This window comes from Lepisosteus platostomus, chromosome 22, assembly GCF_059453375.1.
Source record: "Lepisosteus platostomus isolate fLepPlt1 chromosome 22, fLepPlt1.hap1, whole genome shotgun sequence".
Classification (NCBI taxonomy): Eukaryota; Metazoa; Chordata; class Actinopteri; order Semionotiformes; family Lepisosteidae; genus Lepisosteus; species Lepisosteus platostomus.
This window is the reverse complement of record NC_142632.1, coordinates 14,631,519-14,658,348: the sequence shown is the minus strand read 5'-3', so window position 1 is coordinate 14,658,348 and position 26,830 is coordinate 14,631,519. Positions and strand designations below refer to the sequence as shown.

The window sequence follows — 26,830 nt, the reverse complement described above, 5'->3', positions numbered from 1 at the left end:
AGATGCTTGTCCGCTGTGCCACACTGCCCACTGCTAGTTTCAGTTCCAGTTCTGTTACACTAAAAACAGAAGACCACAGTCACGTGCATGTCTGAGGTGATCTGCCTGATCTGTTTCTGTCTGCTGTTTTCGAAACTGTGACTGCTGGTGTTGCCTGACTTAGGAGGGGAATCGCAGCTCAGTGAGTCTGTGCTGCTGGTGTTAATCTGTCCTGTTCCCTGCAGCTGGCTGTCTGCCCTGGAGAGCACCCGTTGGCTACAGCACCTGTCCGTCATGCTAAAGGCGGCCACTCTCGTGTGCTCCGCGGTGGAGAGGGAGGGCCGACCGGTGCTGGTGCACTGCTCAGATGGCTGGGACCGCACCCCCCAGATCGTAGCCCTGGCCAAGATCCTGCTTGACCCCTACTACAGGACCATAGAGGTAACCCCACTTTTTGCTGCTGGCTTGAGGTCTGAGGAGGAGCAGTTTAACAACACTGTTACTGCAGTTAAGTTAGCCGATACCTTCATCAGAGGCAACTTACAATCAATGTACTGCAAAATCTTAACAGTGGATATAAAATGGGATTAAAGAGATCCTTAATAGTACCAGTATAGTAGTAATAGTCAGAATAATATATTACCATGTAAAACAATGACTAATGCCTAAAAATTGAAATGCTAGCTAGGCTTTAAAACTAGTCTGTAACAACTGAAACGAAAGCAGTGCAATACGTCACAATGTACAATCAGTCATGCAGTCAATGTAAAAGAAATGGAGTTTCCAAAGAACTGATTCACTTTTTAGGCTCCGGCCCTTTTTATGCAGTATTTTACCCCCAAGTCAAGGGTTTTATGATGTGGTCTTGTGTTAGTTTGCTTGATCAATGTCTTTGTTAAACCACCACTCCATGTTGAGTATTGGATGTTGTGCTTTATTTTACCTGCACTCTGGTGGTTAATGCAGTGCGATTGCCGTGCACTCAGGGCTTTCAGGTGCTGGTGGAGACGGAGTGGCTGGACTTCGGGCACAAGTTCGGCGATCGCTGCGGACACCAGGAGAACTCGGACGACGTCAGCGAGCAGTGCCCCGTGTTCCTGCAGTGGCTGGACTGCGTGCATCAGCTCCTCAAGCAGTTCCCCTGTCTCTTCGAGTTCAACGAGGCTTTCCTGGTCAGTGGCCTCCCCTGCGGCTGGCTTCCTTAACTCCGGGCTGACTAGCCTGGCCTCTCCGGGCTGGCTGTGCTGAGGCACAGTGCAGCTGACTCCTGCAGGGACATTGACGTGTAATTGCCAGTAGGCTCTGTCTTTAGTAGTATTTGTTAAGCTACGTTCCATGCAAAAAAAACCTAAGGCTTGTTCATCTGCAGTTACAGCATGAACAATAATTTGCCATAAAAATGCTCAAGTATTCAGTTTTTCCTGGGAAAATGTGTTTTCCTTCTTTGGGGAAAGATCAGTATTGCTCCCTTGTCCTAATAAAAATTCACATTACAACTCGGAAGACAATCCAGTCTTCCGTCTTAGTCAGTTTGTGGAGTATGAGCTGTAAGTATGGTATTATAAAGAAGACAATAAGCAGGTCAGGCTATCCAGAAGCTTGAATTGTTCAAAGGGTAACTATTTTTGATTTTTCTGCAATTACTAAAGACTGTATTCTGTTTGTCATAATTCTTTCCAGTGTCGTTTTTTTAATTAATTTTTAACAGTTTAAAGTAAGCTGGCATAATCTTCCTGACCATGCACTTCTGGGTAAGAAATACATCAAATTAAAGGTCACTTCATTGTAAATCTGTGCATTCAGTCCAGCCAGGCAGAGTCTTATTCTCAATGCTAGACTAAATGCAGTGGCGCCCAGCTGAGGTTTGTGTTCTGTTTGTGGACGGCGTAGGTCAAACTGGTTCAGCACACCTACTCCTGCCTGTATGGCACCTTCCTGTGTAACAATGCCAAAGAGAGAGAGGCCCGCAACATCTACAAGCGCTCCTGCTCTGTGTGGTCACTGCTGCGCACAGGAAACAAGAACTTTCAGAACTTCCTCTACATCCCCAGTCATGACATGGTAGGATCATTGACTTCCCTCTCCTTTTTTTTGGGTGTATGCATGCATATATACCGAGCGTCAAAAGAAACTTCAACAAATTCCTAAAGTTATTATCGGGGAAAATAGACATCTTCTTTTGCAGTAGGTGCAATGATATTTTATTGAACAGACCTGACGCTATTCCTTATAACAGAGCTGTTTAACAGTGGCTTTAAATTTTAAAATTTGGCTTTAAAACATTGACTTTTAAATGGAAATTGTTTTTTATAGTGCAAAGTGACCATGCTGTTTAGGGTTATAGTGTTTTGTGCTTATTTTTAGGCTTGTTAAATCATGTTTTGAGTTGCCATTCATTATGCAACGGTACAGTTTTTAAATGTACTGCTGTTAAATACATTATGCAGACCTGTAGTACAAGTGCACAGTTGTGGAATGGATGTTCAATCAGGATTAGCCTTTATTGGGTGCTGACCTGTCTGGGCTGTTCTCCTCTCAAGGTGCTCCAGCCTGTGTGCCACACAAGGGCTCTCCTGCTGTGGACAGCTGTGTACCTCCCCACCTCGTCCCCCTGCACTGCGGCAGAGGACTCCATGGACGCGTTCCTGTCCCCTGCCACCCCGGGCGAGGAGTTCACCTCCCGGTCGCTCGACAGGTCTCGTTTTATAGCCATGGAATAGCATTACCAGCACTCCCTGGCACACCGTGTCCCTAAGTGGGCAATGTACAGGTGCCTGTGCAAAAGTTAGTCCAGGTTTTTGAAGCAGAAAATACCTGCTCTTTAATGCTCAATGACACCAGCAACAATCAGGATAATAATGCTGGTCTCACTTCATCATTGAGATCTTCGACAGTTTAAAAAGAGGGTTCTAAATCGCCCTTTCCATTAAAGCTTTCAGGTTTAGACAGGTGGTTCTGTGAAAGACAGCATACCCTGGTGGTAGTTAAAGGAAAATCTGGTGGTGCACACTGTATCTTGAAGAGCAGTTCCATAAAGGACAGTTGGTAGCATGTATATTTTATTTATTCAGCTGTGCACCATGCAGGTCTATAAAACAGTGCTAAAAAAGTGTAATATCTCCCTTTTCCTTCATAGGCTGTCAAAGACACGGTCTATGGACAACCTTCTTTCTGCCTGTGATAACGGGACGCCTCTGAACCGCACTTCCAGTGACCCCAACCTCAACAAGCACTGCCAGGAGGGGCGCCCTGCACTGGAACCCAAGCCTGGAGCAGCAGAGGACCCAGTGGACAGTCCTGGCGAGGGCACGGGGCACAGCAAGGAGGAGGAGATGGAGGAGGAGCCCGAGAGCAGCAGCCATCTCTCCACAAGGCACCAGAGAGAGGAGCAGCTGAACGACGAGAACTGCAACTCTCTCAAGGAGTACTGCCTGACCCTGCAGCCCTTGGCCTCCCCAGACAGTGTCTTAGAAGAGGGGGCTACCCATTGCCCCGAGGACAGCCCAGTCCTCAGCCAGGCCCAGGCCCTGGACAATACCCCGCCCGTCCAGCCCCCACCCCAGGAAGCAGAGAGTGAGTGTCGGACTGCTGACCACACATCGTCCCCTGAGACTGAGGGACACTTACTGGCTCCTTGCAATGGGCTGGCACTGGAAAGAACAGAGCACGAAGCGCCCCCACCCGTGGTGGAGCTCCTCAAGTTGGACGAGACGGCCGCCACGCTTAACGGCTCTACCGAGACCCTCACGGAGCAGAAGGCGGCCTCGGCCTGTGCCAAGAAATCATCCCAGGACAAGGGCTGCCTGCCGGAAGGGGAGAATGAGCGGGCAGAGCTGGCGAGGATAGGCCGGACGCACCCAGACTGTGCCAGGACTGCCAGGAGATTCATTTCCCAGAGCCAGCTGAGCGAGTTCACGCTGCTCGGCTCCCACTGGGAGAGCATGCAGGGGCTGGTCAAGTCGGCCTGCGGTGGGGAAGCGGGGTTCTGCCGGGCCCTCCAGCCGAGCTACCAGAGCCGGCGGCTGGCGGGCAAGCTCCTGCGGGCGCAGGGCATGGCCCCCAGCGGCGGGCAGTGCTGCCACCGGCCGGCCAGCCTCGTCCACTCCAGCTGGCTGTCGGCCGCGAAGGCCTCCGACTGGGCCGCGCTCTGCTCCTCCAGGCCGCCGCTGGTCCCTTCGCCACCGCCGCCCCCGGCCACCCCCGCCTACCTCGACGACGACGGGCTGTCCGTGCCCACCGACGCGGTGCAGCAGAGGCTGCGGCAGATCGAGGCCGGGTACAAGCAGGAGGTGGAGGTGCTCCGCCGGCAGGTGCGCCAGCTGCAGATGCGACTGGAGAGCAAGCAGTACTGCGCCCCTCCATCTGAGCCCGACGTGGACTACGAGGATGACATTGTGAGTACAGCAGCAGGAGGGCCTGAGCCTAGCGCCCCCTTGCTTTCCCCGTTTGTCATTGCTGAATTCTTTGAGACGAGTCTCTTGCATCACAAATTCAGCACTCGTTCGTGCCGAGGGGGATTCTCCTGCTTCAAAGCACGCAGATGCTGAAATGCGGATGTGAAATATCAAAGTACGCTCTTTCTAGGAGGTGTTCATTTTGATTTCATAAAGTTAAAAATTCTTTACGTGGATGAAGCGCTTTTCTGGCCACACCAATGAAAGTGCTTCACAGGTAAGGGGGATCCCCTCCACCACCACCAATGTGTCGCCCCCACCTGGATGATGCGACGGCAGCCATAGTGCGCCAGAACGCTCACCACACACCAGCTCTCAGTGGGGAGGAGAGCAGAGTGATGAAGCCAGTTCATAGAGGGGGATTATTAGGAAGCCATGATTGGTAAGGGCCAATGCGTAATTTAGCCAGGACAACGGGGGCAAACACGCCCTGGGATTTTTTATGACCACGGAGAGTCAGGATCTCGGTTTTACATTTCGTCAGAAAGACGGTGCCTTTTTTCCCTTGGACCTGTAGATGTCCGTGCGCTCGTTGTGCACCCTGTTAAAGTGACCCCTCCCCCTCTCTTCCCCAGACATGTCTGCGGGAGTCCGACGACAGCGACGAAGAGGACTCCCTGTCCGACCGCAGTGAGGATTGCTTTTCGGAGGGCAGCTGGGACAGGGTGGAGAGGAAGGACACAGAGGTCAGCGTCCCTGATTGCCTAATCCAGGTTTCTCTTCCTTACCTTCTTCTCCACCGGACATGGCGGCCGTCACCCATTCACACCACCTCCGCCTATTCAAGATAATGCTCATCTCTACCTGAGGTGATCTCATCTGTGTCTTCAATTGGCAGGTCACGCGCTGGGTGCCCGATCACATGGCGTCTCATTGCTTTAGCTGCGACTGCGAGTTCTGGATTGCCAAACGACGCCACCACTGCAGGTGAGCTGTCTCTCTCGGGCCCTCATGAAAAAACCCGTCCAGTCTTGGGTGAAACCAGTCTTCTGTTTTTTTGTGCAGCAAGTGATGTTCTCTTGATAAACACATTCGAAGTGTGGCAGAGCTGATTCAAGAAAAATGATTTAGAATGACAACTGAAGCTTGAGCTTTAGAGTGCATCTGTTGTCTCCCTAGTTTTCCAGTGCTTTTGTCTGCCACTAAAATTCTGCTTGATCATAACAACGTCAGCAGAGTTTCAAATGAGTGGCAGACATTTGGCCCAGCTATCTCATTTGATTGCTAAGTAGCTTATTGATCCAAGGATCTCATCTCAGCTGTTTCTTGAAGGATTGTCTCTGTAGTCCAATTTCATTCCAGACGCATTGCAGCTAAGCAATATCCGGGAAGCAGAGTCGATCTGTCACTCTGCTTTCTCGCATAAATTAGTGTATTTCATAGCATGATCTCAGCTGATAGCTGCAGCCTAGATTTGATTGTGTCTGTCTGCCCCCCCCCCCCCAGAAACTGTGGCAACGTGTTCTGCAAGGACTGCTGCCACCTGAAGCTGCCCATCCCCGACCAGCAGCTGTACGATCCGGTCTTGGTGTGCAACTCCTGCCACGACCTGTTGCTGGAGTCCAGAACACGGGAGATCAGGAGCCAGCAGCTGAAGAAGCCCATCGCTACCGCCTCCAGCTGAGAGCCCAGCCCAGCTCCCCAGGGAGCCTCCTGACGACGCACCGGCTTATCGGACGATCCAGGCTTGGTGTCATTCCTGACTCGTTGCTCTGGAGCCAAAGCTCTTAGAAAGGCTATGCAACTGTTTGGAGGGGAGTAGGGGCACGGGGGAGGCAGGGAGATTCTGTCCCAACCTGATGAATTATTCCCCAGTTGACTGTCTTTTAGCCTGAAGGCGCAGCGTTCCAGCTGGTCGGAGGCAGCGTTCAAACTGCGCTGGAAAGAATTCCCTCTCTCCAGCAGTTCTTCTGACCTATGCACCTGGGACTGCGTATCTTGTAATGCCACACACAAAGGACAATCTCCCATCTACTGGAGAAGCATTGGGACTCCCAGGGCTCAATCAGCATAGTGAAGGCTTACTATTTAAAAAATGCTGCTACAGTATGTGAATTCTTTTTATTTCGTGCACTACAAGCTGTTATATATCGGTGGGATTTTGAGACCAAACGTCAGTTAAAGGGAGAAACCTAGAGTTCACGCAGTTGTATCCTCTTGTGGGCCTCATAGAGCCTGATTGTAATGTTGAAAACGAACAAGACAGAGTCAGAAACGCTGATACGGTTTATGTCTGTGTGTGTAGATCGGTTGTGTATGTGTCCGTTTTTACAGTGTATCTGCAAATCACCAGTTATGCAGTTCCATGTCTTTCCAAAGCTAAACCAGAGTATAGTATTGTTGTGACGTTTCTCTTTTCTTTTTTCTGTTCACAAATGCAGCAGGGAGAAGTGGCAAGTGTTTTCACAGGACAAAGCTGACACGTTAGCGTGTTCATGCATTTTACAGAACGTCAGAAAACATATTTATGGACTGCTGTGTGTAACGTTCATGTGTTTTACTGGGGAGGTTAAGGCCTAGTGAAGTGACATGGGAATGTTGTACTAAACACATTGCACTCAATCTATAATAATTTTCAAAAATACTATAAATTTCAAAGCTGACCATACTTGGGTTGAGGAATAAAGATGTCATCAAAAATTGATATGATTGAACTCTCAAAAGACACTGTTTAAGATTGGTTGGAAATATCAAGCAGAATTCTGTTCTCGGCACTTCAGAGCAATCGTAATCTTTTAGTTTTAAAATGTTACATACTGAAGCATTACATGAAGGCATTTTAGACCCAGAAGATAATACAATTCATTTTGTGTCTTTTTGTTTATAATACCAGAAATCGTAAACTGACTGGTGTATAATGTCGGATGGAGTTTCTCAAAACAATAGTGCCATCTTTTTTTGAAATAAAAAAGTTTTTTGTTTGTGAATTAGAAGTCCACCTTAATAATTGGGAATGGATTAAAACCATAAAAAGTCCAATTCAATTATAATGGAATTATTATTAAGTAATTGGAACTGCTTGTTACTTCAACGGTACAACTAGCTAGCTGCTTAATGAGGAGAGGATCTTAACTGTTCCTCAACAGGGAAATTTAAATTAGATTAAAACAAAGATCTAAATTAAAAAAAAAACTGTGAAAAAATGTTTGAGTGGGACATAGAGGTTCCCACTCACCTAATGCTTAGGTCCTGCTTTCAGTGGTGTCAGCGAGGGCAAAGAAAAAGAAATGTAATATATATCTAGATATCAAATCTGTACTAGTGGCTAAAATCGTCACCTAGTCATTAATTGTTGTAAAGAAATGCACTGTACAAGTTAAATCCCATGGGTTAATTAAAAAGAGATATCTATCAGGACATGACTTGCATTGTGGCATTTTTCCTCACATAAGATGTTTCCTCTTTTCGCCCATCCCTCTGCAGAATTCCCCCTCTACAACAGTGTCGAGACTGAACATAAAAGAGCATGGAGCTGGTCAAGGAGCATGGAGCTCAGCTTAGACTGCCTCTGCCTCATCTAGGTGCCCGCTCACTGGAGGGGAGGCAGTGGTGTAAGGGATGGAGATGTAGAGAAAGCCCAACCCGTTTCCCGTCACAGGGGTCACGATGTACACATGGTCAAATCATGATCAGAGCTCCTCTTATATTTGCTCTCCTGTGTAATACATTATTGAAGGTGAGATTTGTAAAGGGGTTATTTTATGTTGGCTTGTGATCTTCTGGACCAAACATGTGGGCATACCTGAGAAGATGTCTTCCCAGGGCACCTTGTACTCCAGATCATGGAGAGACCTGGCCAGTGAATGTTGCATGTACCCCAACAAAACAATCGCCACTTGGGTTTCCCGAGGGATCTGCTCAATAGGTTTGACAGTGCAGATGGGCCCATGTTAAACTGGAACAAAAAATTGCCTTTTTTCCACCCCATCATGAAATATGAAGCCAAAATAGTTCTCGAACTGTGTCCAAGAGGCTTCGTGTGCACCTCCCTTTGAAAAGACTGTGGAGGAGGTCTTTAGACAAACATCTCCTACAGACAGGGTGATGCACAGTCACAGTTACTCTCGGCAAAAGGTATTTATGATCCTCATTTCTTCCTGGACTTCCACTTTTTCTCCCTTTTTATCCTACTGTTCTACTACCATGATTTCGAAGTTTGTAAGTATCAATATAAAATCATGGAAGTATTTATCTGGGACATGCATTGTTTTTATGAAAAGGCCCAGTTCAGAACGGCGGCCAGGGATTTGTGGGGTGTGGAACTCTGATCCGCTTTCATCCTTTTTCACTGGCCTTCAGCCCTTAAAAAAACTTGAAGGCCGGTTTATTTTCCAGCCGCGCCTGCTTCATTTTCCCAAGCGAGATGGGAAAAGCACAAGCTGAGGCTCCAATAGCAACAGGACAGCTTCTATGCGCCTTGGATCTTTTTATGACATCGTTCAACACCACCGGCCCATAAAATCTTCAAAAGATGCACTGTACCCAGTAACTTGTGTATTGGCCTCTTGATAGATGTCGGTTTACACAAAGCGAACTCGCGTTGGAAACACCTGTACAACATAGTGAGTAGGCCCTGCAGCAGGAAAAGAGTAAAAACACATCTGAATCCACAGTGTATTCCAGTACTGTGCAAGTTTCAGTTCTGGCAACTATAAAAAAAATACCCCGAGTGGTTGCTGCCTTGCAGTGCTGGGTCCCCTGTTTCAATGCTTGACCTGGGTTGCAATCGGAATGGAGTTTGCATGTTCTGTCCAGGTTTGCATAGGTTTCTTCTGGGTCCTCTGGTTTCCTTCCACAGTCCTAAGACATCCTGGTAGGTTAACTGGCATCTGGGAAAATTGGCCCTTGTGTGAGTGGGTGTGCCTGTGGTATCGGTCTGCCCTGCGATAGGCTGGTATCCCATCCAGGGCGTACCCTGCCTTGCACCTGTGGTTTACTAGGATAGGATTCGACTCCCCCGCAAGCCTCAACTGGATGAAGTGGTTAGAAAATGGATGGATTATGCAATGCCTCCTATTTACTCAGAAAAGTACTGCTTGACATGGTAAATGCAAACCATAATTTCTTTAAGTTATGGAAATTCAGGACCTGATGAAACGGAACTTTTTACAGCCCTCCTACATTCAACACCTGAAGAAAAACAACCAGGCAAAACTGATAAGATCAATAGTTTCTGACTTTATTGTGCACATACAACAAAGATCAGCCATGAAGTGTGGAATACACAACAAGCAGAGGTCAAATCCTGGGATATTCTCACACCAGAGGTCAAAGTTTTATTATAAACCTTTTCAGAAAAGTGCTGCATACAAATAGCATTGCACCCACAGTAACATGACGGTTAAAAACCTCATTGAGGGTCTACAGTTAAGAGAAACCCTAAGGCGGCCCTGACAGGCATCAAAGCACATATCGCAATACTCGGTCTCCATTCTCAGGGACGAAGAGAACTCCAGACACGCTGAGCCACATTCAAGGGAACACTGGTCAGCCGTGTCTTAAGTTTTGGGTCCGTAAATCCAGATCTGTGTAAAGGGAAAACCTGAAAAGAGGAGTAAACCCAAACAAGGAATTAATACTGATAAAATCTTGATATCGCTCTCTGCAGAGGAAAGTGCTGAAATGTGTATTTTTTGGCACAGAAAGAGCACACCTGTGTTCTGCCGTAAGTGGTGTTTTTTCTGAGACCGGAAAAACATAACTGCCTAGCGGAATAACGATTTTATTCTATTTTAGGAATACAAACAGAATAACCCTGGCTTTAGACTAGATTGTTTCAATCACCTCCTAAAATATTTGTTTCTTGTCTTCTTAAGTGCTATTTCTTACGATCTGTATTCTACATATTCAAAGTATGTCAGCAAAGAAGCTCAAAAGCTAACACATAAAGGAGTCACACTTTGTTTCCTTAGTTTATCCAGACTAAAACGGGACAGCAAAATGGTTTTCATCCTGTCATCATTGTAAACAGCTGTTTTGAATCTTAGGTCGTTTGCTTATTAAAGACAACTATGGTATAACGAATTAACGTGGTCATTAAAGATCCTAATCGAGGTGGTTTTGACTGCTAAAGTAACATCGAAACAGCGCTCAGAGCTGGCTTGTGTTGTTGCATTGAAGATGGAAGACGGATAGGGAGGAGGAGGCGGCGAGAGGCAGACATGTTTTGACGTGTCTGTGCAGAGCCCAACGCCAAACAGACAGCACTACAGCAAGCGTAAAGCTGAAAATCAAACGTCTTTGTCCCTTGCATACCTTCGATCCGCCTGTTAAGAAGACGTGCTTTTGGATCTCCTTCGCTTTAACTCGCTGTTGTGAAACTTCTCCGCGATCTTCCGTTCGTGACCAGCGGGGCAATGGCGGTTGGTATGCAGCCCGATCTCTCTCTTCGTTCTCCCTTTGCCGCCTGCGTGGCAGGAGAATTCAATCAGGTTATAATACTCGTACTGGTCATAGTGTTCCTCTTCGAAAGAGGCGAGGGTCTCGATATCTGTTGCCATTGTTTGCGCGTTAAAAGACACGAGCCGAGCTCTGATCAGAAGCACTGCGACGACAAACCAGCTCCTTGTTCTCTGTATGTAAACATATGACGTCAGCCAGACAGCGTGCCCTATCTGTCACGTGTTTGAAATGACGCCATGTGATTGGGTTCACTTCGTCGCGTGGTTAAGAGAATGCGGCGCGTGTGGCTTGTTGACATGACTTGTGTTTTGGTGTTGAGTGTAATTATTATGTGTTTTTTGTTTTTTAAAAATTACAGTATTGGCGTTATTGTTATGAAAAGTAAGGGAGTCGAAGTGGGGAGCGGGAACTCTTGTAGTTTAAATGTGTAAATATTAAATTGTATTCCTGCGAAAAACAGAATTGTGGTTCATTGGCACATTGTTGGAATTATTACATTCTGGAAACTCTTGACATCAAATCTTATGTTTTGGTTTATTGGTGTGTTTTTCAAAGAAGCAACAAATATACAGTCATTAAAAAACTGATTTTACCTTCACTAGGTTGAATAGGCTAAATTAGTTCTAGCAGAGATTCACTATTCTTGAGTGATGAGTGATAATGGTGAATTATTTGGACCTATCTCATGAGTTCGTGCTCAAGGACATTAAATATATCGATTGAAGTATATATACTGGTCAGGAGGTTAGCAGCTATATCACCCTGCAACTCACAACTTGTAAATCCCCCTGAAGCTCAGCATGTACCTGGATGGGAGACCTCCTGGGAAAGCTAAGGCTGCTGCTGGAAGAGGTGTTAGTGTGGCCAGTAGGGGGCGCTTGCCTTGCAGTCTGTGTGGGTCCTAATGCCCCAGTATAGTGATGGGGACACTGCACTGTAAAAAGGCCCCATCCTTAGGATGAGATGTAAAACAGGTTTTGACTCTCTATGGTCATTAAAAATCCCAGGGGGTTTCTCACAAAGAGTAGGGCTGTCCTTGGTGTCCAGGCTAAACTCTCCCTTGGCCTTTACCAATCATGGCCTCCTAATAATCCCCATCTATGAATTGGCTTCATCACCCTGTTCTCCTCCCCACTGAGAGCTGGTGTGTGGAGAGCGGACTGGTGCACGGTGGCTGCCGTCGCATCATCCAGGTGGGGCTGCACACTGGTGGTGGTGACCCCATTACTAAAGCGCTTTCAGTGGAGTGGCCAGAAAAGCGCTATGTAAGTATAGGGGTTATTATTTATTATTAAGTCATGTTTAATTTCTCAAAATATGCAGCTTCCTCACGCATTGTTTTCTCCAAATCGCCACACGAGGGAGCCTTTCTCCACCGCGCCATGTATAGAGCAGGCTCTGACCGGCCGGCGGCTGCGGCCGCTATGTAGCAGGAAGCAGTGAAGCGGATGGGCTTTATCATCGCTCTGCGACCAGGTTTATGAACTGAGGCGGAAACAGCTGTCAGATCCGGTTGTCGTTCTTAAACGTTGTGATCCTAATGGGGACAGTCTTCATTTTTCTACTTAAAATAAGTTTGTTATGCGATAGGTGTTTGTTTTATAAAGAATTAAATCACCTAGTGCGACTCACGATTCTTTGATCTCATATACCGTTCGTTGTGGTGTAACCCCTCAATTCTCACAGAGTTGTCGTCTTAGTTAACGCCTGCTACATTAACAAAAACACAAAACACTTCTTTTCAAGCTTTTAAAACCACCAACAAATACCTTCACAGATTTCCAAAACAATTAAAAACCATCAACAAATTTTCTTAAGTGGAATGCATACTTGACCTGTGATGATGATGATAATTAATACAAGTTTTCATCATGTATTGGAGTGGTTGGATGCTCTTCATCATCCTGGCTTAAGCTCAGTGGTTAGCATTGCTGCATCAGAGTGCTGGGGCCCTGGGTTCCATTCCTGGGGAGCTATCGGTGTGGAGTTTGTATGTTCTCCCTGTGTTTATGTCAGTTTCTAAAGACCTGCTGGTCAGTTGATTGGCGGCTGGGAAAACTGGCCCTGGTGTGAGTGTCTGTCCTGCTATTGACCAGTGTCCTGTCCAGAGTGCACCCTGCCCTGCTGGGATAGGCTCTGGCGCCCCCATGACTGAATTGGATAGATGATCCAGAGGGAACAGTGACACCTACTGGTCTGCCAAACCATTTTACAGCAAAAAGAGTCCTACAGATCCTGCACAGCCAGGTCCAGCCTTGCTCTGCTCCTGAAATCTGACGTGATCATAGTGCTGCTAGCTGTGCTGTAGCCAGCGTCTAGATTTGGTTGAAGCCATTATCGCCATCGCAGATATTTGTTCGCAGGTAGTTTGGAAAGACAAGTCCAGGGAGGGAGACTATTGGAGGGAGATGACAAGTCACCTTTTCTCCTCCCTAACCCCTAACCCAGCCCAGCCATTAGGAGAAAGCCACAGCAGGGTCAGAAGTCAGTGTTTTGTCTACTGCTGGTGCACCACTCACTGCACTTTCAAGGATCTGTGCTGCCTTAGAGGGAAATTCTCCAATTCTCCTATAACCGACCAGGTGCCGGCTTTACCTGCTTCAATAACAGCCACCATCACCGTGATCTTTCCACTACATTCCACTGTTTGCTGTGAACAAAAAAAGTAGCAGGGGTGCTTTAAAGGACTAACATACATTCTGGCTTCACGCCATTCTGGATATTAATTCCAATCTTAATGTCGACTTCGAAACCTGCGATCAAGCACCCGTTCAGAACTTGAGCTTTTCGGTTACATGACTGATCCTGGCTGCCAAAATCTTTCTAAAATGAGATTCAAGTTGATGAAGACAAATGCCCGTACCGGAAGTGACTCCCCGGACCACGTGACTCCGCCTTTAACCTCAAATCTCGTATTAAAGGAAATGAAAGCATGTCCAATAACAGACTGAAAATCTTTTATGTACAGTGCGTCAACACATACAATTCCATATACATACAATACAAAAAAACTATTGATTTCAATTGCTGAATGGTTTTATAATTTATTGTTAGAATATAACCATTCTAATTGGGATGTTTCCGATGCCTTTATCAATATTTCCACATTAAAGACATTTACATACTTAAAAACTATATGTCGGAAGTATTTGGAAAAAAACATTTAATTTAAATACTGTGGTATATTTAATATTAACTAAACAGCACAGTTTGCATGCAGTAATAAAAACAGAATTTAAGAAATCTATTTGAAATCTAGGACTATTTTCTCCCATCATTTGCACTTTACTCCTCTTGTAAATAAGCGCGCTTTTATGCGCCCAGCCCCATGTAAAAACGTACCTAGTCTTCGAAGCGCCCGTCGAATTAGTAAGAAACTATCATAAGCGAGCGAGACCAATTATTTTTCTTTGGGTCCAGACTTTGGAGCAGCATCTCACGCCTCGCCTTCTCCAGCCCGTCGCAGGAGTGAAAGGAATGCACGGAATTCACGCAAGGGAAAATTGTGCAGCGCATCCCGGAGACAACACGCTCACCTGCCTCAACAACCTCCCCCGCCCAGCCCAGCAGAAGGGCTCCACCCCCCCGACGCACGCTGTGCGACGTGGTCACGCACCATTACGTCGGCGCTCCCACAGCCCAATAGTAGGCGGCTGCGTGTGCGAGCAAGGCCGGAGAAAGATGGCGGCGCCCGTCCTGAGAGTGTCCACCCCTCGATGGGAGAGAATAGCCCGGCTGCTGGTCTGCGTCTTGGGCATCCTGCTGTCCTTCTACGCTTTCCATGTGGAGACGGAAAAGGCCAGAGACCCGAACTACCTGGCCATGTGCGACGTGGGCGACTCTGTGAGCTGCTCCAAAGTGTTCACCTCCAGGTATCGCGACTCCTCCAGTGCAACAGAGCCCAGCTAGTGGCCGGCAGCCGGTTTTTGCTTGTAGTCCGGACCGGCAGAGTGAATGGGTTTGGGGAGATGCACGGTGGCATCGCTTGGGAGGGCAGGGTCTCTTGGTCCTGATGTGTTTGAGGCGCCCTGACCGGTCGCTCGTTGATGTCTCTGATTCGAGGTCTCTAACTGGGCAGTCGGTGCAGTCCTCTGTGGGTCCACAGCACTGTCCAGATGCCACAACGACAGGGAGGTCCGTGCTGTGATTTGTGTAGGTTTGTGTCTTACACATAAATTAAAGCGTTTCTGTCTTTTCTTAGAAACGCTAAGGCCAAAAGCCAGAGGAATAAGCTGGCAGCATACGATTTACTAAGAGTGCTACGATAAAGCAAGTGGAAACAAAACGTGTTACTGTGTTTTTTTTGAGTGACTGTTATTTTCAATGCCCAGTTTATTTTGATTAGTAATGTATGTTTCACATCATATATATAATAGTGACGGTGGTTGATCATTTTTTCCAGGTAATAAAGGGGTTAATTGCAGAGCTGGCAGCTACCATACAATGGGAAGGGTGGAGAGGGATTTTGGGATTGTGGTTTTCAGGAGGAACGTTTCTTAAATAGGTATATATACTGTATCTAGCTACACAGCCGAGAATTGTTCAGATATATGGTTTGGTTATTATTCCAATCCCAGTGATTTATTTAAATCATTGAGGACTGAGGCTAACTGATTGCTTCTCAGATGCAGCATAAATTGTACAGAATTCATCTATAAGACTGGCCAATAGCTTCATTTATTCAGTTATTGCAATAATGTCATACCTTTAAAACCGAGTCTCTGAGCTGTATGGTGCTTTCTTTAGAATGTCACACAGTGTTTGTGGATATCCATGATGTGTGTTCGGGGAGTGAAGGTCCAGTGTCTCTCACTGGGAGACCCGAGTGAAGACCAGTATAGGAATGTGATGATGTTGGTCAGAGGTCAACAAGATGTGTTCAGTTTTACAGGGAGGAAATTGTTAAAATGTCAGCATACTTTGTATGACTCAGTAATAGTTACAATGTAAGTCAGCTTTTAATAGGCTGTACAGTATGCCCAGCTTTGGTGTTCAGCTGGGTGTGTTGGAGTTCATAGCAGTTTGATTGAACACCTGATTACTCTGGTGGGGGGTGAAGTCTGCATTTCTGCTGTGAAAACTGGAGATTGGTGCGTTATCACACAGCTCCTAATCATTTATTATTGCAGAGTGCTCTTTTGCAATCAGTGGATGATATCATCATACAGTTTTTGCACGTGGCAGCTGCAAAAGGTGAAAGGCCTAGTTTTTTCTTCGTACAAGAAAGGATCGTTTTCAATGTCATAATTTTCTTAATGTAGTGTTATAGCAGATGTCCATATGACATTTGATTATTGGATTACTCACACAATCTAAAACTGGTGGCACATTGTAATAAACTTTTTTTTAGAGTTGGCGGTATGATGAAATCTGTTTTACTTGGCTATGTTAATATCTTAGTGTGAAATATTGTGGATGAATTGAAACATACACTGAAACGAATTGTGATCGTTTTTCTTTTCTGTCACAAATCTGTCTGCTTAAAACACTTCTCCCCATGCTTTGTACATTCCAGCTCTTTCTGCCACTGGGAACACATTGTACAGTTACTAATACTTCCAAATGATTTATTTTGATTAATTTTATGTCTGCAATAAGTTGCAAAATTGAAATAATTTTATGATTATTGAGACTTACTGTTGTTCTGTCTTATACTTGTACTGTGATCCAGCTGTCAAAAACAGCTGTTATACATCAGACTGAAATCTAGAATGCTGAATTTGATCAAAGCATTTCCAGTCCTTCATTACAAATGACATAAAAACTTGCTCACTTTGAAAATAGTGATATATGCATCTTAAAATTGTATTGTCCCCCCAGCTCTTAGTTGTTACTTGGTGTAATAAAAAGTGTCCTCTTTAAGTGGTAAAGTTGTCATGTGACATTTGAATGAGGAATTAGACAAATGGTCTTCTTTACTGGATACAGTGACATTTCATCGCTCGGTGTTCGAAGTTGAGAAGTCCAAGGGCTTGAGGGTTACGAGGGGCTAAAGAAGCAATTTCTTGCCCCACGTTTTAAGCCCGTCCTGTTTCTCGCATCACTCTGTGACGCCCGTCTTGTCGTTCAGCATTCCAGAGCAATTGTATCCAAGGGTGAGAATGATTTGTAGGTTGCTAAGGCTCATCTAAGGCACAGACATTTTATTTAATCAGTTTTGAATCCTTGGATGTGTCTGAGGGGTCTCACCTTTCAGGTCCTTTTGTGAATCAAAGCAGGTGTAAAGATTCCAAGAGTGGGTGGTGTGGCTGTTGACAAGGAGCAGGAGAAGAGAGTTCTGTGTGCCTGGTTGCTTCTGTCTCCGGGGCAGTTTTAGCTAAAGGAATGGCAAACTGTAAAGAAATCCCTCTGACTTGTGTGATGTCAAAGACCATGGTTTTCCCCAAGTAGAAAATGTTTGTGTGTGTGTGTGTAAATGCACAGAAAAGAAGAGTCAGACAGCTATTATTAAGAAAGCAAATGGTTTACGTTTAGACCAAGCTGCTGCAGCCAGCACCAAAGTGAGTGCAGAGGCCTGTGCAGACGTGTGTGGTTACTTTTTAAATATTTAGGCTTTACCTTTGAAACAAGGCGAAGACAAGGCATGAGCTAAATAATTTAGGAAAACACCTGTATGTGACCAATTGTTTTGAAATCTTATCTTGTTGAGCAAGCAGTGCCTGCTACCTGGGTCTGGCTGTATCTTCCCAAGAGTGAGTCAGGCAGCTCTCCAAGTCAATCCAGATGCTTAACATCTGAGTGTGAGTCAGGAGGACTCGCAACTGGAAACCAGAAGTGTCCCCGCTGTGGCTGACTTTTAGTCAGCGCTTTGAAGAAGGGAGTTATTGGACAGTGGACACATTGTACTCAATCTGGAAGGGCTCTGTCATGTTGAAAGTAACAGATATAGCCCATTCAGACCACGTGCCGTATGTCTTTGTCTTCGAGTGAAGAATGATGTAGTTGCCCTGGTCTCAGAGTGTGCGGAGGTAAACCTCGCAGAGAGCTTCTTGTTTTAGTGCAGCTCTTGCCTGCACGTCCTGTAGCCTTTGTGGCACAAGTCCAGTCAGTTCCTGCTTTTGGTGAGCTTGTTCTCCATAATGTGCATATCCCAGTCTGAGGCCAGCTGACCCACACCTTTGTTGGAGTTAGAACTGTAGCCTTTAGATTTTATTCTTATCAGCACTGGGTCTTTTGTTGCGCTTACATACTGGTAATCCAGCAAAGTCTAGATCTGGATCTCCGGAGCCTCAAAGCAAAATTGAATTTGTCTGGGTTAACCAAACTTCATCTTAAGCCAGTGCCGAGACTGGGACAGAATGGCTGTGGTCCACAATGGATTGTCGGTAGCTTCTGCTTCTTCACTTCTGGTGGATACAAGGGTTAAAAGTAAAGTGTGTTTTTTGTTCTTGTCCTTCAAACGTGAGGGCACAATGCCAGTGGACAGTGTCTGCGGTGTTTGTTCACCAAGCAGCAAAACAAAGCACTTCAATAGGACCTACAATAGTCTTTATTTGTATCTAAACCACCCTGGTGGTCTTTCAGGGATCCCTGTAGACATGCCTCCTGAGCTTCTTGTGGCTTCTCTGTGCTGGGGTCCAGTGCAGTAGAGCTGTGGAAGAGAAATCTTGGCTCCGCCTGCACAAGCAAGCACACGTCTCTGTCAACTGGCCTGTGGCCACACCCTTGTATGTGTGGTTGACATGGCTTTAAAAAGACGTCTCATTACCTTTGCTGGGAAAGGAACATTGTAACTCAGTTCAAAGAGTCTACACCCTGTGTGAATGAGGATGAGGTTGTCGTGGTAGAAGAACACAAAACTAATTTGTTCCGTGCAAGAAAATGACATTTCTCATTGCCTTGTTTCTGCACCCTTATTTTTCCATCATCTATCATGGTTACTTAATCCCAGTCTAAAGTCTAAGTGGGCCATGTTAGTATGCAGTGAGCAGCAGTCCTGCACAAAGATGTGTGTGACTGATAATCATTGGCAGTAAGATCTGCTTCTCTTCTTGTACCTGTAGTAGGACAGTGGGAGTCAAATTTCCCTCATGAAAATGAGCTTTGAGAATAGCCCTTATCTTTTGTTCTTGTATTCCATAAGTATGTCGGGCACTGCACTAGAGCCCTAAAAGTGCTGTTGTTTCTGTAGCGAATTGGCAATGTCCTTTTATATGCCTGCTGGGATTATAGATTAGCAGTCGGAATTCCAGAACCCCTCTGTGCTTTGAGTTCCAACGCAGTTCGTGTCATTATGTAGCTGGTGTTCTCGGTATTATCTTTGAACAGCAAAAGTGGAAGATAAGCATGTAACAGATATGAGGTCTCAAATTGTTTTTAAAAAATGCTAGCTTGCTAAAGAATTTCAGAAGCTTTCCCTTTTTAAAGAATGCATTGCATTTAACGAGAATGCATTTAACGCTTGTTCAGCACGATAACCATAGGCATGACTTCTTTTGTTTTGGTTCTTTAAGGAAGGCTGTGGGTTTGCTAATCTGCTTGTTGTGTCTTTTTTTCCAGATGGGGTAGAGGATTTGGGCTGCTGGGCTCCATTTTTGGTAAAAACAGTGCAATGAACCAGCCAAACAGTGTCTACGGACTCATGTTTTATGTTTTCCAGCTGTTACTAGGTGAGTACTTGGAAAACACGTAATGAATTAATTCAAGTATAAATAGAACATTTAACCCATTTAATTTTTGCTTGCTGTTAAGCTCTTTGAGCAGAAGCACCTCCATCAATGTGTTGGAATCTATAAGGCTTGTAGCCGTGCATTGAAAACCACAGTGGTTCCTCCAGTTATATATGAACCGGCTCCAGTATATACTTCTACAGCTGCTGTAAGATTCTCTTAAAGGCCAGGGTTTGCATTCATGTTGAGAGACTGAAGACGTATTGTAGCACACTGTTTGTTCTCCATTTTTTGTCAGTATGCCCTCAGAACCTTTTCCTTTAGCACTGTTCACAAAAACCCGAAGAACACAGAAATAATGAAATAGCATGATTCGGTTTTAATGGCCTCTCTTTTGTCCCGCAGTTCTGGCAAGATTTTTAACTTTCTTTGTTTCCATTTTGATGTAAAAGAGTTCTTTGCTTTGCCCTCTGTGAATGGAGTGCGGGTTAACCACTTTTAAAGAATGTGCTTTCTGTTTCAGAAGGTTACGTCCATGCTGTGCTCTTGGCTCTGTGTTGCACTGTAGTGTGCTGAAAATCAGAGTTCAAAGGTCATTGTCACCCATCCCATAGACCCAAAGGCTTTGATCAGTGCTTTGAAACTGATAAACAGCAGAGAGGGTATCCTAGTGTTAACTAAACATTGAGAAATGTAAAAGTACACCATTTAGGGATGAAGATCAGCAGTTCCAGACTTTTTTCCTTGGAAGTAGTATTGTCATGTCTTCCCATTCATTCAATTTCTTGATGTATAACTTTGCCAACTAAATGTATAAGAACAGGTTTGACATAAGCTGAGTTCTGTGTTTCTTTGGAGGAGCTGTACATTAAGCCCCGGATATTTTTAACATCTCTGATATTTTTTACTGGAAAAAAATATAAATTTATACCCTCATAGAGGAACAAAGGAAAAGGGTTTCAAGACTTAAAAGATGTGGCTATTTAGCTTAAAGCTACCTTTTGCATTTATGTGTGAGAGTGAAGCAAGCGTGGTCATGCTCTTCCATTTAATTTAGCGATCATGGTTCTACTGTTTAAATATTTAAAGGCTTTGTAGTTATTTATTTCTTTGAACTGTAATGTGTAATAATTTTAAACCATTGCGGGTTCTGGACCTTACAGGTTTTCAGCAGTGACGCCTAACTCCACTCTTCAGGAGCTGCCACCTGGCTGTTAAGTTAATCCTGAATATTTATTTTAGTTGGGAGTTGGAGGAGTAGTTGGAATAAAAAGTCTAGGATCGTCGGAGAGGTACTGGGCGCCTCTGTGTTAGTCTGGGAACAGGACCAGTGACTTTAAATCAAGCTTATCTTGAAAGTGTGTGAATTGCAAAGGATTTAGAGCAGTGGTTCCCAACCCTGGTCCTGGTGACCCACACACCCATTGGGTTCTGTTCCACAAGAGCCCCCAGTGACCCAATCAAACCCTTTATTGACTTGACAGTAAGATTAATTTGTGCTGTTTGTTCCCAGTGCTTCATAGATCAATTAAGGCTTCAGTTACCTAACGAAGGTGGGATGGAATGAAAACCAGCAGGTGTGTGGGTCACCAGAAGCAGGACTGGGAAGAACTCATTTAGAGGAAGCCGCAGAAATGAATTTACTTGGTTTTCTGGAGACTGCCTAATTTGGGTTACAGGTACAGCTGTAACGGCGAAGCTCTTCAGATAATTCCCAAATTGTCTGGGGAGCAAAATGCTGGCGGTGATGTTTCAGATCCCCTCACTCCTCTTTCCTTCCCCCCACCCCCCCCCCCCCCGTCTCGCAGGGATGACGGTAAGTGCGGTGGCGGCCCTGATCCTCATGACGACGTCCATTGTGTCGGTAGTGGGATCGCTGTACCTGAGCTACATCCTGTACTTCGTGCTGAAGGACTTTTGCATCATCTGCATCACCACGTACGCGCTGAACTTCATTCTCTTTGTCCTCAACTACAAGCGGCTCGTTTACTTGAATGACGCTTGGAAGCAGCAACTCCAAGCCAAGCAGGACTAATCGTCAACCCTCCCCACCTCTGAACTCTCTGACTTGCCACCAGGAGACCTCTGCTTCCACGATGTTCATTCTGCAGTTTAAAAACAAATCATCCGTTGGGTGACGGAGATCGCAAGTACCATGAGTAAGAGAGAAGGATTTAAAAAAAGAGAGAGAAAAATCAGCCTTTTTTAATCTTTTTTTTTGTTTGTTTTCTTCATTTTTCCATTATCTGCTTCCTGTGTTGACATTCCTTTCCAGGAGGTGGACAGGGGAAACAAGAAGACAAGCGAGCACTGACGAACCTTAAATGTCTTTTACATTGAACTTGGAGGACACCCCAGTCTAGGGGAGGAAAATGAACTTTTAAAGTTGTATACTTGAAATGGATAGGAAGATCAGTTCCTGTATGCCTGAGCTGTACATCAATCTAAAGGAACTTAATTAAGAGGAAAATAATTGCATGATCATAAGGTTACTGTACAGTTCATGTAATGATTCCAAGAACAGAAGTGAAAAGAAAAATGTTTTTGTTTACAATATGTTTTGAAAAGGACCACTAATATTGCATTACGGAGGAGAACTTGCAGCTTTTTAATGTAGAGCTCTCAGATTTTCTGACCAAGTTAGCCTCCTTTTTACTTTGTGTAAATATCTGCTCTGTTAATATTCCAGGATAGGTAGAGCTCTATGTTTTAGTGTTGTCGGAGAAAAAAAAAACTGGACTGAAATCAGTGCTGATCTGGAACAATATTCCCAAAACGTGTTTGCAACTGCCATGACCACAGTAGTTTCCACAAGTCGGGCTGAGGCCAAGTGCTGTTCTGGGCTCTGCTGATGCATATTAACTAAGAAGTTGTAAGTCACCTGCCTGGGTCACTGAGGGTTACAATGTGCTTGCTTTCACCCTCCTGTTAAAACAGTAGAACTGGATTTTACCAGGATCAAAACTAAGACCGTACCCTTTGTTTTCCTGCTGGGAGCACGTAAGTAGCAAGTTCCCAAAACCGCAGTTTCCGTACAAGAATCGCATAGAAAGCACCTGAGAACCAGTTTTCGATCGGATTTCTTTGAGGGATTCAGCAGGTCTCATGGGTAATGTAATGTAGCATGTAATCATGGCACGAGGCATAGGACTTGCTGCTTAAAGTTATGTAGACGTGCATAGCTGTAGTTTGTGGTCATTTCTAATGGGCTCTTTATTCAGCCATTCATACAGCTTAATGAACTGTGCACCATTTTATTAAAAATCATGGTCAGAAGGGTTATTTACAATTGTTGTATCATTTCCAAATTCTGCTAAGCTGCAATCGTATCTAGAAAGAAGGTAAATTCCTTATGTCGGGCTTCTCAACTGGTTTGCCTGAAATCCCAAGTTAGTCATTTCTAGAGTAGTCCTTGAACTGGTCATTAGGATGTTGCAAGAGGACAGGTAAAGCCTTATCAGTGGCCAGTGGGCTTTGAAAACCTTATTAATTTTGCTAAAGAGAGATTAGTGTGTTTTACCAGTGAATATGCTATCTGATACAGAGTAGAATTCAAATTGTGCTGTAGCATCTTGTATTATAGGCTTACAAGCACAGTGGGCAGTGGGGCACTGATTTCTTGTAGGTCTAAGAAATGTCATGTTTTCCATTAAATGGCCCATTTTTACAGAATTGTGCTATTATACAATATGTTGGTATGCTTAACCTAAAAGGTTAAGGTTGGTTCTTCAAAGCAGGTTTTCATATATTAGGTCCATGGTTAAATAACTGTCTAAACACTCTTGTGTGATTTACTTCTGTTTTCTAAAGTATTCCAAGCTTAAATGTAACAATTGTACTTTAAGCCACGCATCTACATTAATGACTAATGTGTATTTGGGGATTTTTATGCCTTCTGTCAAGTTTTTGCTCACTGCTCTTTGTAGTGCTGAATGCCTGGAAATGTCACTGTTAAAAGAAATCTGTCTGCTGTGGGTATGGTGCTGGCTAGTTTGTAGGTATCAGGTTTTTTGTGCACATCCTACTAATTGGCAGGGATTGATGTTGGTGGTTGTTGTGCAGTCAGAATAGTTCTTCCTTGCATTGTTCCACTCCCCACAAATACTTCCCAGAAGGCTGTGCTTTTCCTTGGTTATATGCCCAAAATGGGTAACCTAGCACCTGATACCTCACAATAGCTAAAAAATGCTTTGTAAAACCTGCCAAGGAACGAGAAGCAAGTTTGGTTCTGTAAGTCAGACACACCCACACTAAGGAGCTTACATGCTTTTCTGCTATCAGAACTCAAGCCATTTGTGTCATTGTGCAGGATTGCATAACAGCATAGGGTCACAATAATAACATTGAAGCTGGTGGCAGCTAGTCTTTTCTGAACAGAGCAGAGTTGAATCTGTGCTTGTTGATAACGATGTAAACCACTGTAGTGCAAAATGAAAAGAAAAACATTTGCAGTTGTCTGCTGTAGAAATCAAAGTATGCATTACTGTCCTGTGATAATCAGCAGCAAGGTTTTTTTTTTTGGTTTGTACTCGGAACGTGTGTTATGTGGTCTTTGTCAGCAGTCCCGTTTAATCCTTGCAGTGCTGGAACCTGGTTTTGGTTGTGGCATTGAAATAAAGCATGTAGAATTTCCAGTTAGCCTGGTATGTCTGCAAAATTATGCTCTTAGTTGAAAAGAAAAAAATTGCTTCGCAACTCTGAACAGTTTGATTGGGAGCTACTATTTTTGTTTGTTAGTTTTCCACAGAATTGGATCACTAATATTCATTTAACCGACACCCCCAGAAATGTTTTGAGTTTAACTGGTTCTGTGAATAGACTGTCAAGATTAAATAATAGCAGTTCAACATTGACTTAATCCCTGGATCTTAAAATATAAGAGTTTCACGTGACCACAAGAAAAGGAGAAAAAGTGCCTTCTGTTTAACACTAGACCTTGAGTTGGCCACATTCTTGTCTTGTTAAACAATAAATGGCAGTTGGCTCTTTTGCTTGCCTTTGAGGTTTATTACATTCATTTGAAGTCCCTTGTTAAGCTCTGTTAGTCTGATTTATAGATGTTGTAGGAGAGCACAGCCTACAAAATCCCCATTGTCAGACCTCTTGTGCTGTTTTTTTAGTTTTGTGCAAGTATTTTGTAATGCAATTATTTTTCCCCCGGTGACAGTGATGGTTCTCGGTACCAAGTGGCTTCTTTTGTACATCTTTCATTATTTTTGTTCTGTTTACACACTTTGAGGACGGTTTTACACTGATTTTTTTTGTTGTTAGTGAAGTTATTTTCCTTCCAGGGGGACTTGTAAGGTGAAGTATTATGCCCTTTCACGGTGTAGAAAGAGTTCACACTATTTAGGTGGTTTGGGTAGAAAATGCTTGAAATGGGTCAGAGGTCAGGGATTTGTCAGTGTCGAGTTTTTGTTTGGGAAAACGGTTTTTAAGGGTTGCTTCTGTATTATTTTGCCAAACATAAGTTGATGAAAACGCTGTATTTTCTTACATGAAAAGTGTTACATGAAGGTAGGTAAAAATAAATAAATCTCACAATCTAAAGTTCCCATCATTAGATACTGTATGAGAGGTGTTGCGTGTGATGACACTACATTGAACACTTGAACCGTGTCACTGTCGTGTGGAAATGGTCAACCATTAAAACATTCCCTCTTAATTGACATTTCTGTTCTTCTTGAGTCCCTGGTGTCTGTGATCTCCCAGCGTGCACTGCAGCATCTTGATGAGCACATGCATGACATGGAATTGTGTAGGGAATCCAGCAGCACCGCAGATCGCCAAAATAAGTACCTGAGGCTCTTGGGATCATCCAACTTATTTGCCTGCAAGTCGCTAAGCGAACTGAGTATCTCATCCAGCTGCTCCTTGAAAGAAGCCAGGGTTATGGGCTTCTACACGATGGGGTATCTTGTTCAATATTCCCACACACTTTGGCAAATATTCTTCTTGCTCTCAAAGTTAAATGTAGCTCCCTACATTTCCACTCGTGTCCTTGGGGTCTGTGGCTCCCTGTAGATTATGGAGAAGGTCTTCTGTGTTGAAAACTGTAAAGATTGAGTGCCTTGAGCCCAGGGGTGGGACATCCTGGGCAGAGAAAGGAGCATTATACATTTTAGGTTTCCATATAAGTTTCTGTTGTGGTACATCTGCAGGTTTTGACTGCAACTCCCTTCTTGACAAGTGAAATCGGCTGCTTGCTGGTTTAACTGGGCCAGTTGGACAGCTGCTCCCAGACCTTGGGGGGCTGCGGCCTTAGCAGACCTAGAAAACCTGCAGAGCCACTGGCCCTACAGGAGCTCTGGTCCAGCTTGTCCATGTAGGAGGTTTCCTTTCAAGCCTGGAAACGTGTCTGTCGGAGGAAGTGCCTCTCCAGCTGACAGGTAGGGATGGCCAACTGGAAGAAACGTGAAGCTCTCATCTCTCATGACCAAACATTTTGATAAAGAAAGGTGGCGCAGTGGTTGGCGTATGCCGTGCTGGGGCCCTAGGTTCATTTCCAGAAGTGGGGTCCTATCTGTGTGGAGTTTGCATGCTATTCCCGTGTCTGTGTGGATTTCCTCTGGCTACTCTGGTTTCCTCCCCGCAGGCTAAAGACGGACTGGTAGGTTAATGGCGTCTGGGAAAACTGTCCCTAGTATGGGGGTGTGTGTGTGTGCCCTCCAATGTATTGCTGTCCCGTCCAGGGTGTACCCCACTTCTGCCTCGTGCCCCTTGCTTGCTGGGACAGGCTCCAGCTTGCCCACGATCCTCAGCTGGGGGCGGTAAGAGAATGGATGGGTTTTGATAACGAGTTAGATTATATCTTGTAGCTGCATTTGTAACCATGCTTGTTAAAGGGAAGGGGGTTCATCTCGTGTAAGACTGTTGCGCAGTACTACACCAAACCATCCACCTGTTGTCTTCGTCTTTCATTCACGTTTGCTTTTTGTTCTCCAGCTACAAAGGGGACAACATCTGTTCTGGTCTTGGAAGTGTTAATCTCTGTGCGGAGAGTTCTTCCTCTTGCAGCTTTGTTGGAGCTACACTGAAGTGATAACGAGCCTATCTCCCTGCTTTCAGAGATGAAGAGGCACTTCTTCTTTTGTTTCTGGTTAAGAAGTAGGCTGAGCCGACGTTTTGCTAGTTAGTACAGCAAATATTATAGGAGTTTTGTAATCTGAAAGTATGGCATATATATATATAAATATTTGGCATGAAGCAACTGTCTTGATAAGGCTGATGTGCACATATATGAAACATGTAAAAAGACTTTTACTACTTACACTTGCTGAAGGGCCAAAGGTTTTTGATTTAAAAATTGTACTAATCTCCTTTTTACAACTTTGAGGTTATTTTTTCCCCATCTTATGAAATTTTGTATCTTTTCAGCTTAACTAT

General features: G+C 44.7%; 3 protein-coding genes across 15 annotated transcripts in view; 2 read left to right on the top strand and 1 right to left on the bottom strand.

Annotated features, from left to right (window-relative positions):
- Window positions 1-7,790, top strand: part of mtmr4 (myotubularin related protein 4) — a 68,809-nt gene extending 61,019 nt beyond the window's left edge. For 11 of the 13 annotated variants that reach the window (XM_088616469.1, XM_088616473.1, XM_088616474.1 and 8 more), the window contains 8 exons: window positions 225-420; window positions 966-1,151; window positions 1,870-2,040; window positions 2,520-2,674; window positions 3,116-4,373; window positions 5,009-5,146; window positions 5,272-5,360; window positions 5,880-7,790. In XM_088616469.1, the coding sequence (XP_088472595.1) occupies window positions 225-420; window positions 966-1,151; window positions 1,870-2,040; window positions 2,520-2,674; window positions 3,116-4,373; window positions 5,009-5,146; window positions 5,272-5,360; window positions 5,880-6,057 (2,371 nt within the window). In that variant the 3' untranslated portion in view covers window positions 6,058-7,790. The remainder of the gene's footprint in view (window positions 1-224; window positions 421-965; window positions 1,152-1,869; window positions 2,041-2,519; window positions 2,675-3,115; window positions 4,374-5,008; window positions 5,147-5,271; window positions 5,361-5,879) is intronic. The other 2 variants (XM_088616477.1, XM_088616465.1) reach the window with 1 other exon arrangement.
- Window positions 7,791-9,591: 1,801 nt separating this feature from the next.
- On the bottom strand, window positions 9,592-11,027 carry LOC148643594 (nuclear protein 2-like). Its single transcript, XM_088616478.1, has 2 exons — window positions 10,689-11,027; window positions 9,592-9,975 (listed from the first exon to the last, which is right to left on the bottom strand). Exon 1 carries the CDS (start codon window positions 10,931-10,933, stop codon window positions 10,703-10,705), a length of 231 nt encoding a protein of 76 aa, XP_088472604.1. The 5' UTR covers window positions 10,934-11,027; the 3' UTR covers window positions 9,592-9,975; window positions 10,689-10,702.
- Window positions 11,028-14,472: 3,445 nt separating this feature from the next.
- On the top strand, window positions 14,473-25,109 carry vkorc1l1 (vitamin K epoxide reductase complex, subunit 1L1). Its single transcript, XM_088615930.1, has 3 exons — window positions 14,473-14,707; window positions 19,335-19,444; window positions 21,253-25,109. Exons 1-3 carry the CDS (start codon window positions 14,517-14,519, stop codon window positions 21,477-21,479), a joined length of 528 nt encoding a protein of 175 aa, XP_088472056.1. The 5' UTR covers window positions 14,473-14,516; the 3' UTR covers window positions 21,480-25,109.
- Window positions 25,110-26,830: the final 1,721 nt, after the last annotated feature.

Excerpts from the sequence above, each read along its gene's own strand:
- LOC148643594 (XM_088616478.1), bottom strand. The coding sequence starts at position 10,933 with ATGGCAACAGATATCGAGACCCTCGCCTCTTTCGAAGAGGAACACTAT.
- vkorc1l1 (XM_088615930.1), top strand. The coding sequence starts at position 14,517 with ATGGCGGCGCCCGTCCTGAGAGTGTCCACCCCTCGATGGGAGAGAATA. Across the intron at positions 14,708-19,334 it reads TCCAAAGTGTTCACCTCCAG|ATGGGGTAGAGGATTTGGGC; the intron begins GTATCGCGACTC and ends CTTTTTTTCCAG. Across the intron at positions 19,445-21,252 it reads TGTTTTCCAGCTGTTACTAG|GGATGACGGTAAGTGCGGTG; the intron begins GTGAGTACTTGG and ends CCCGTCTCGCAG.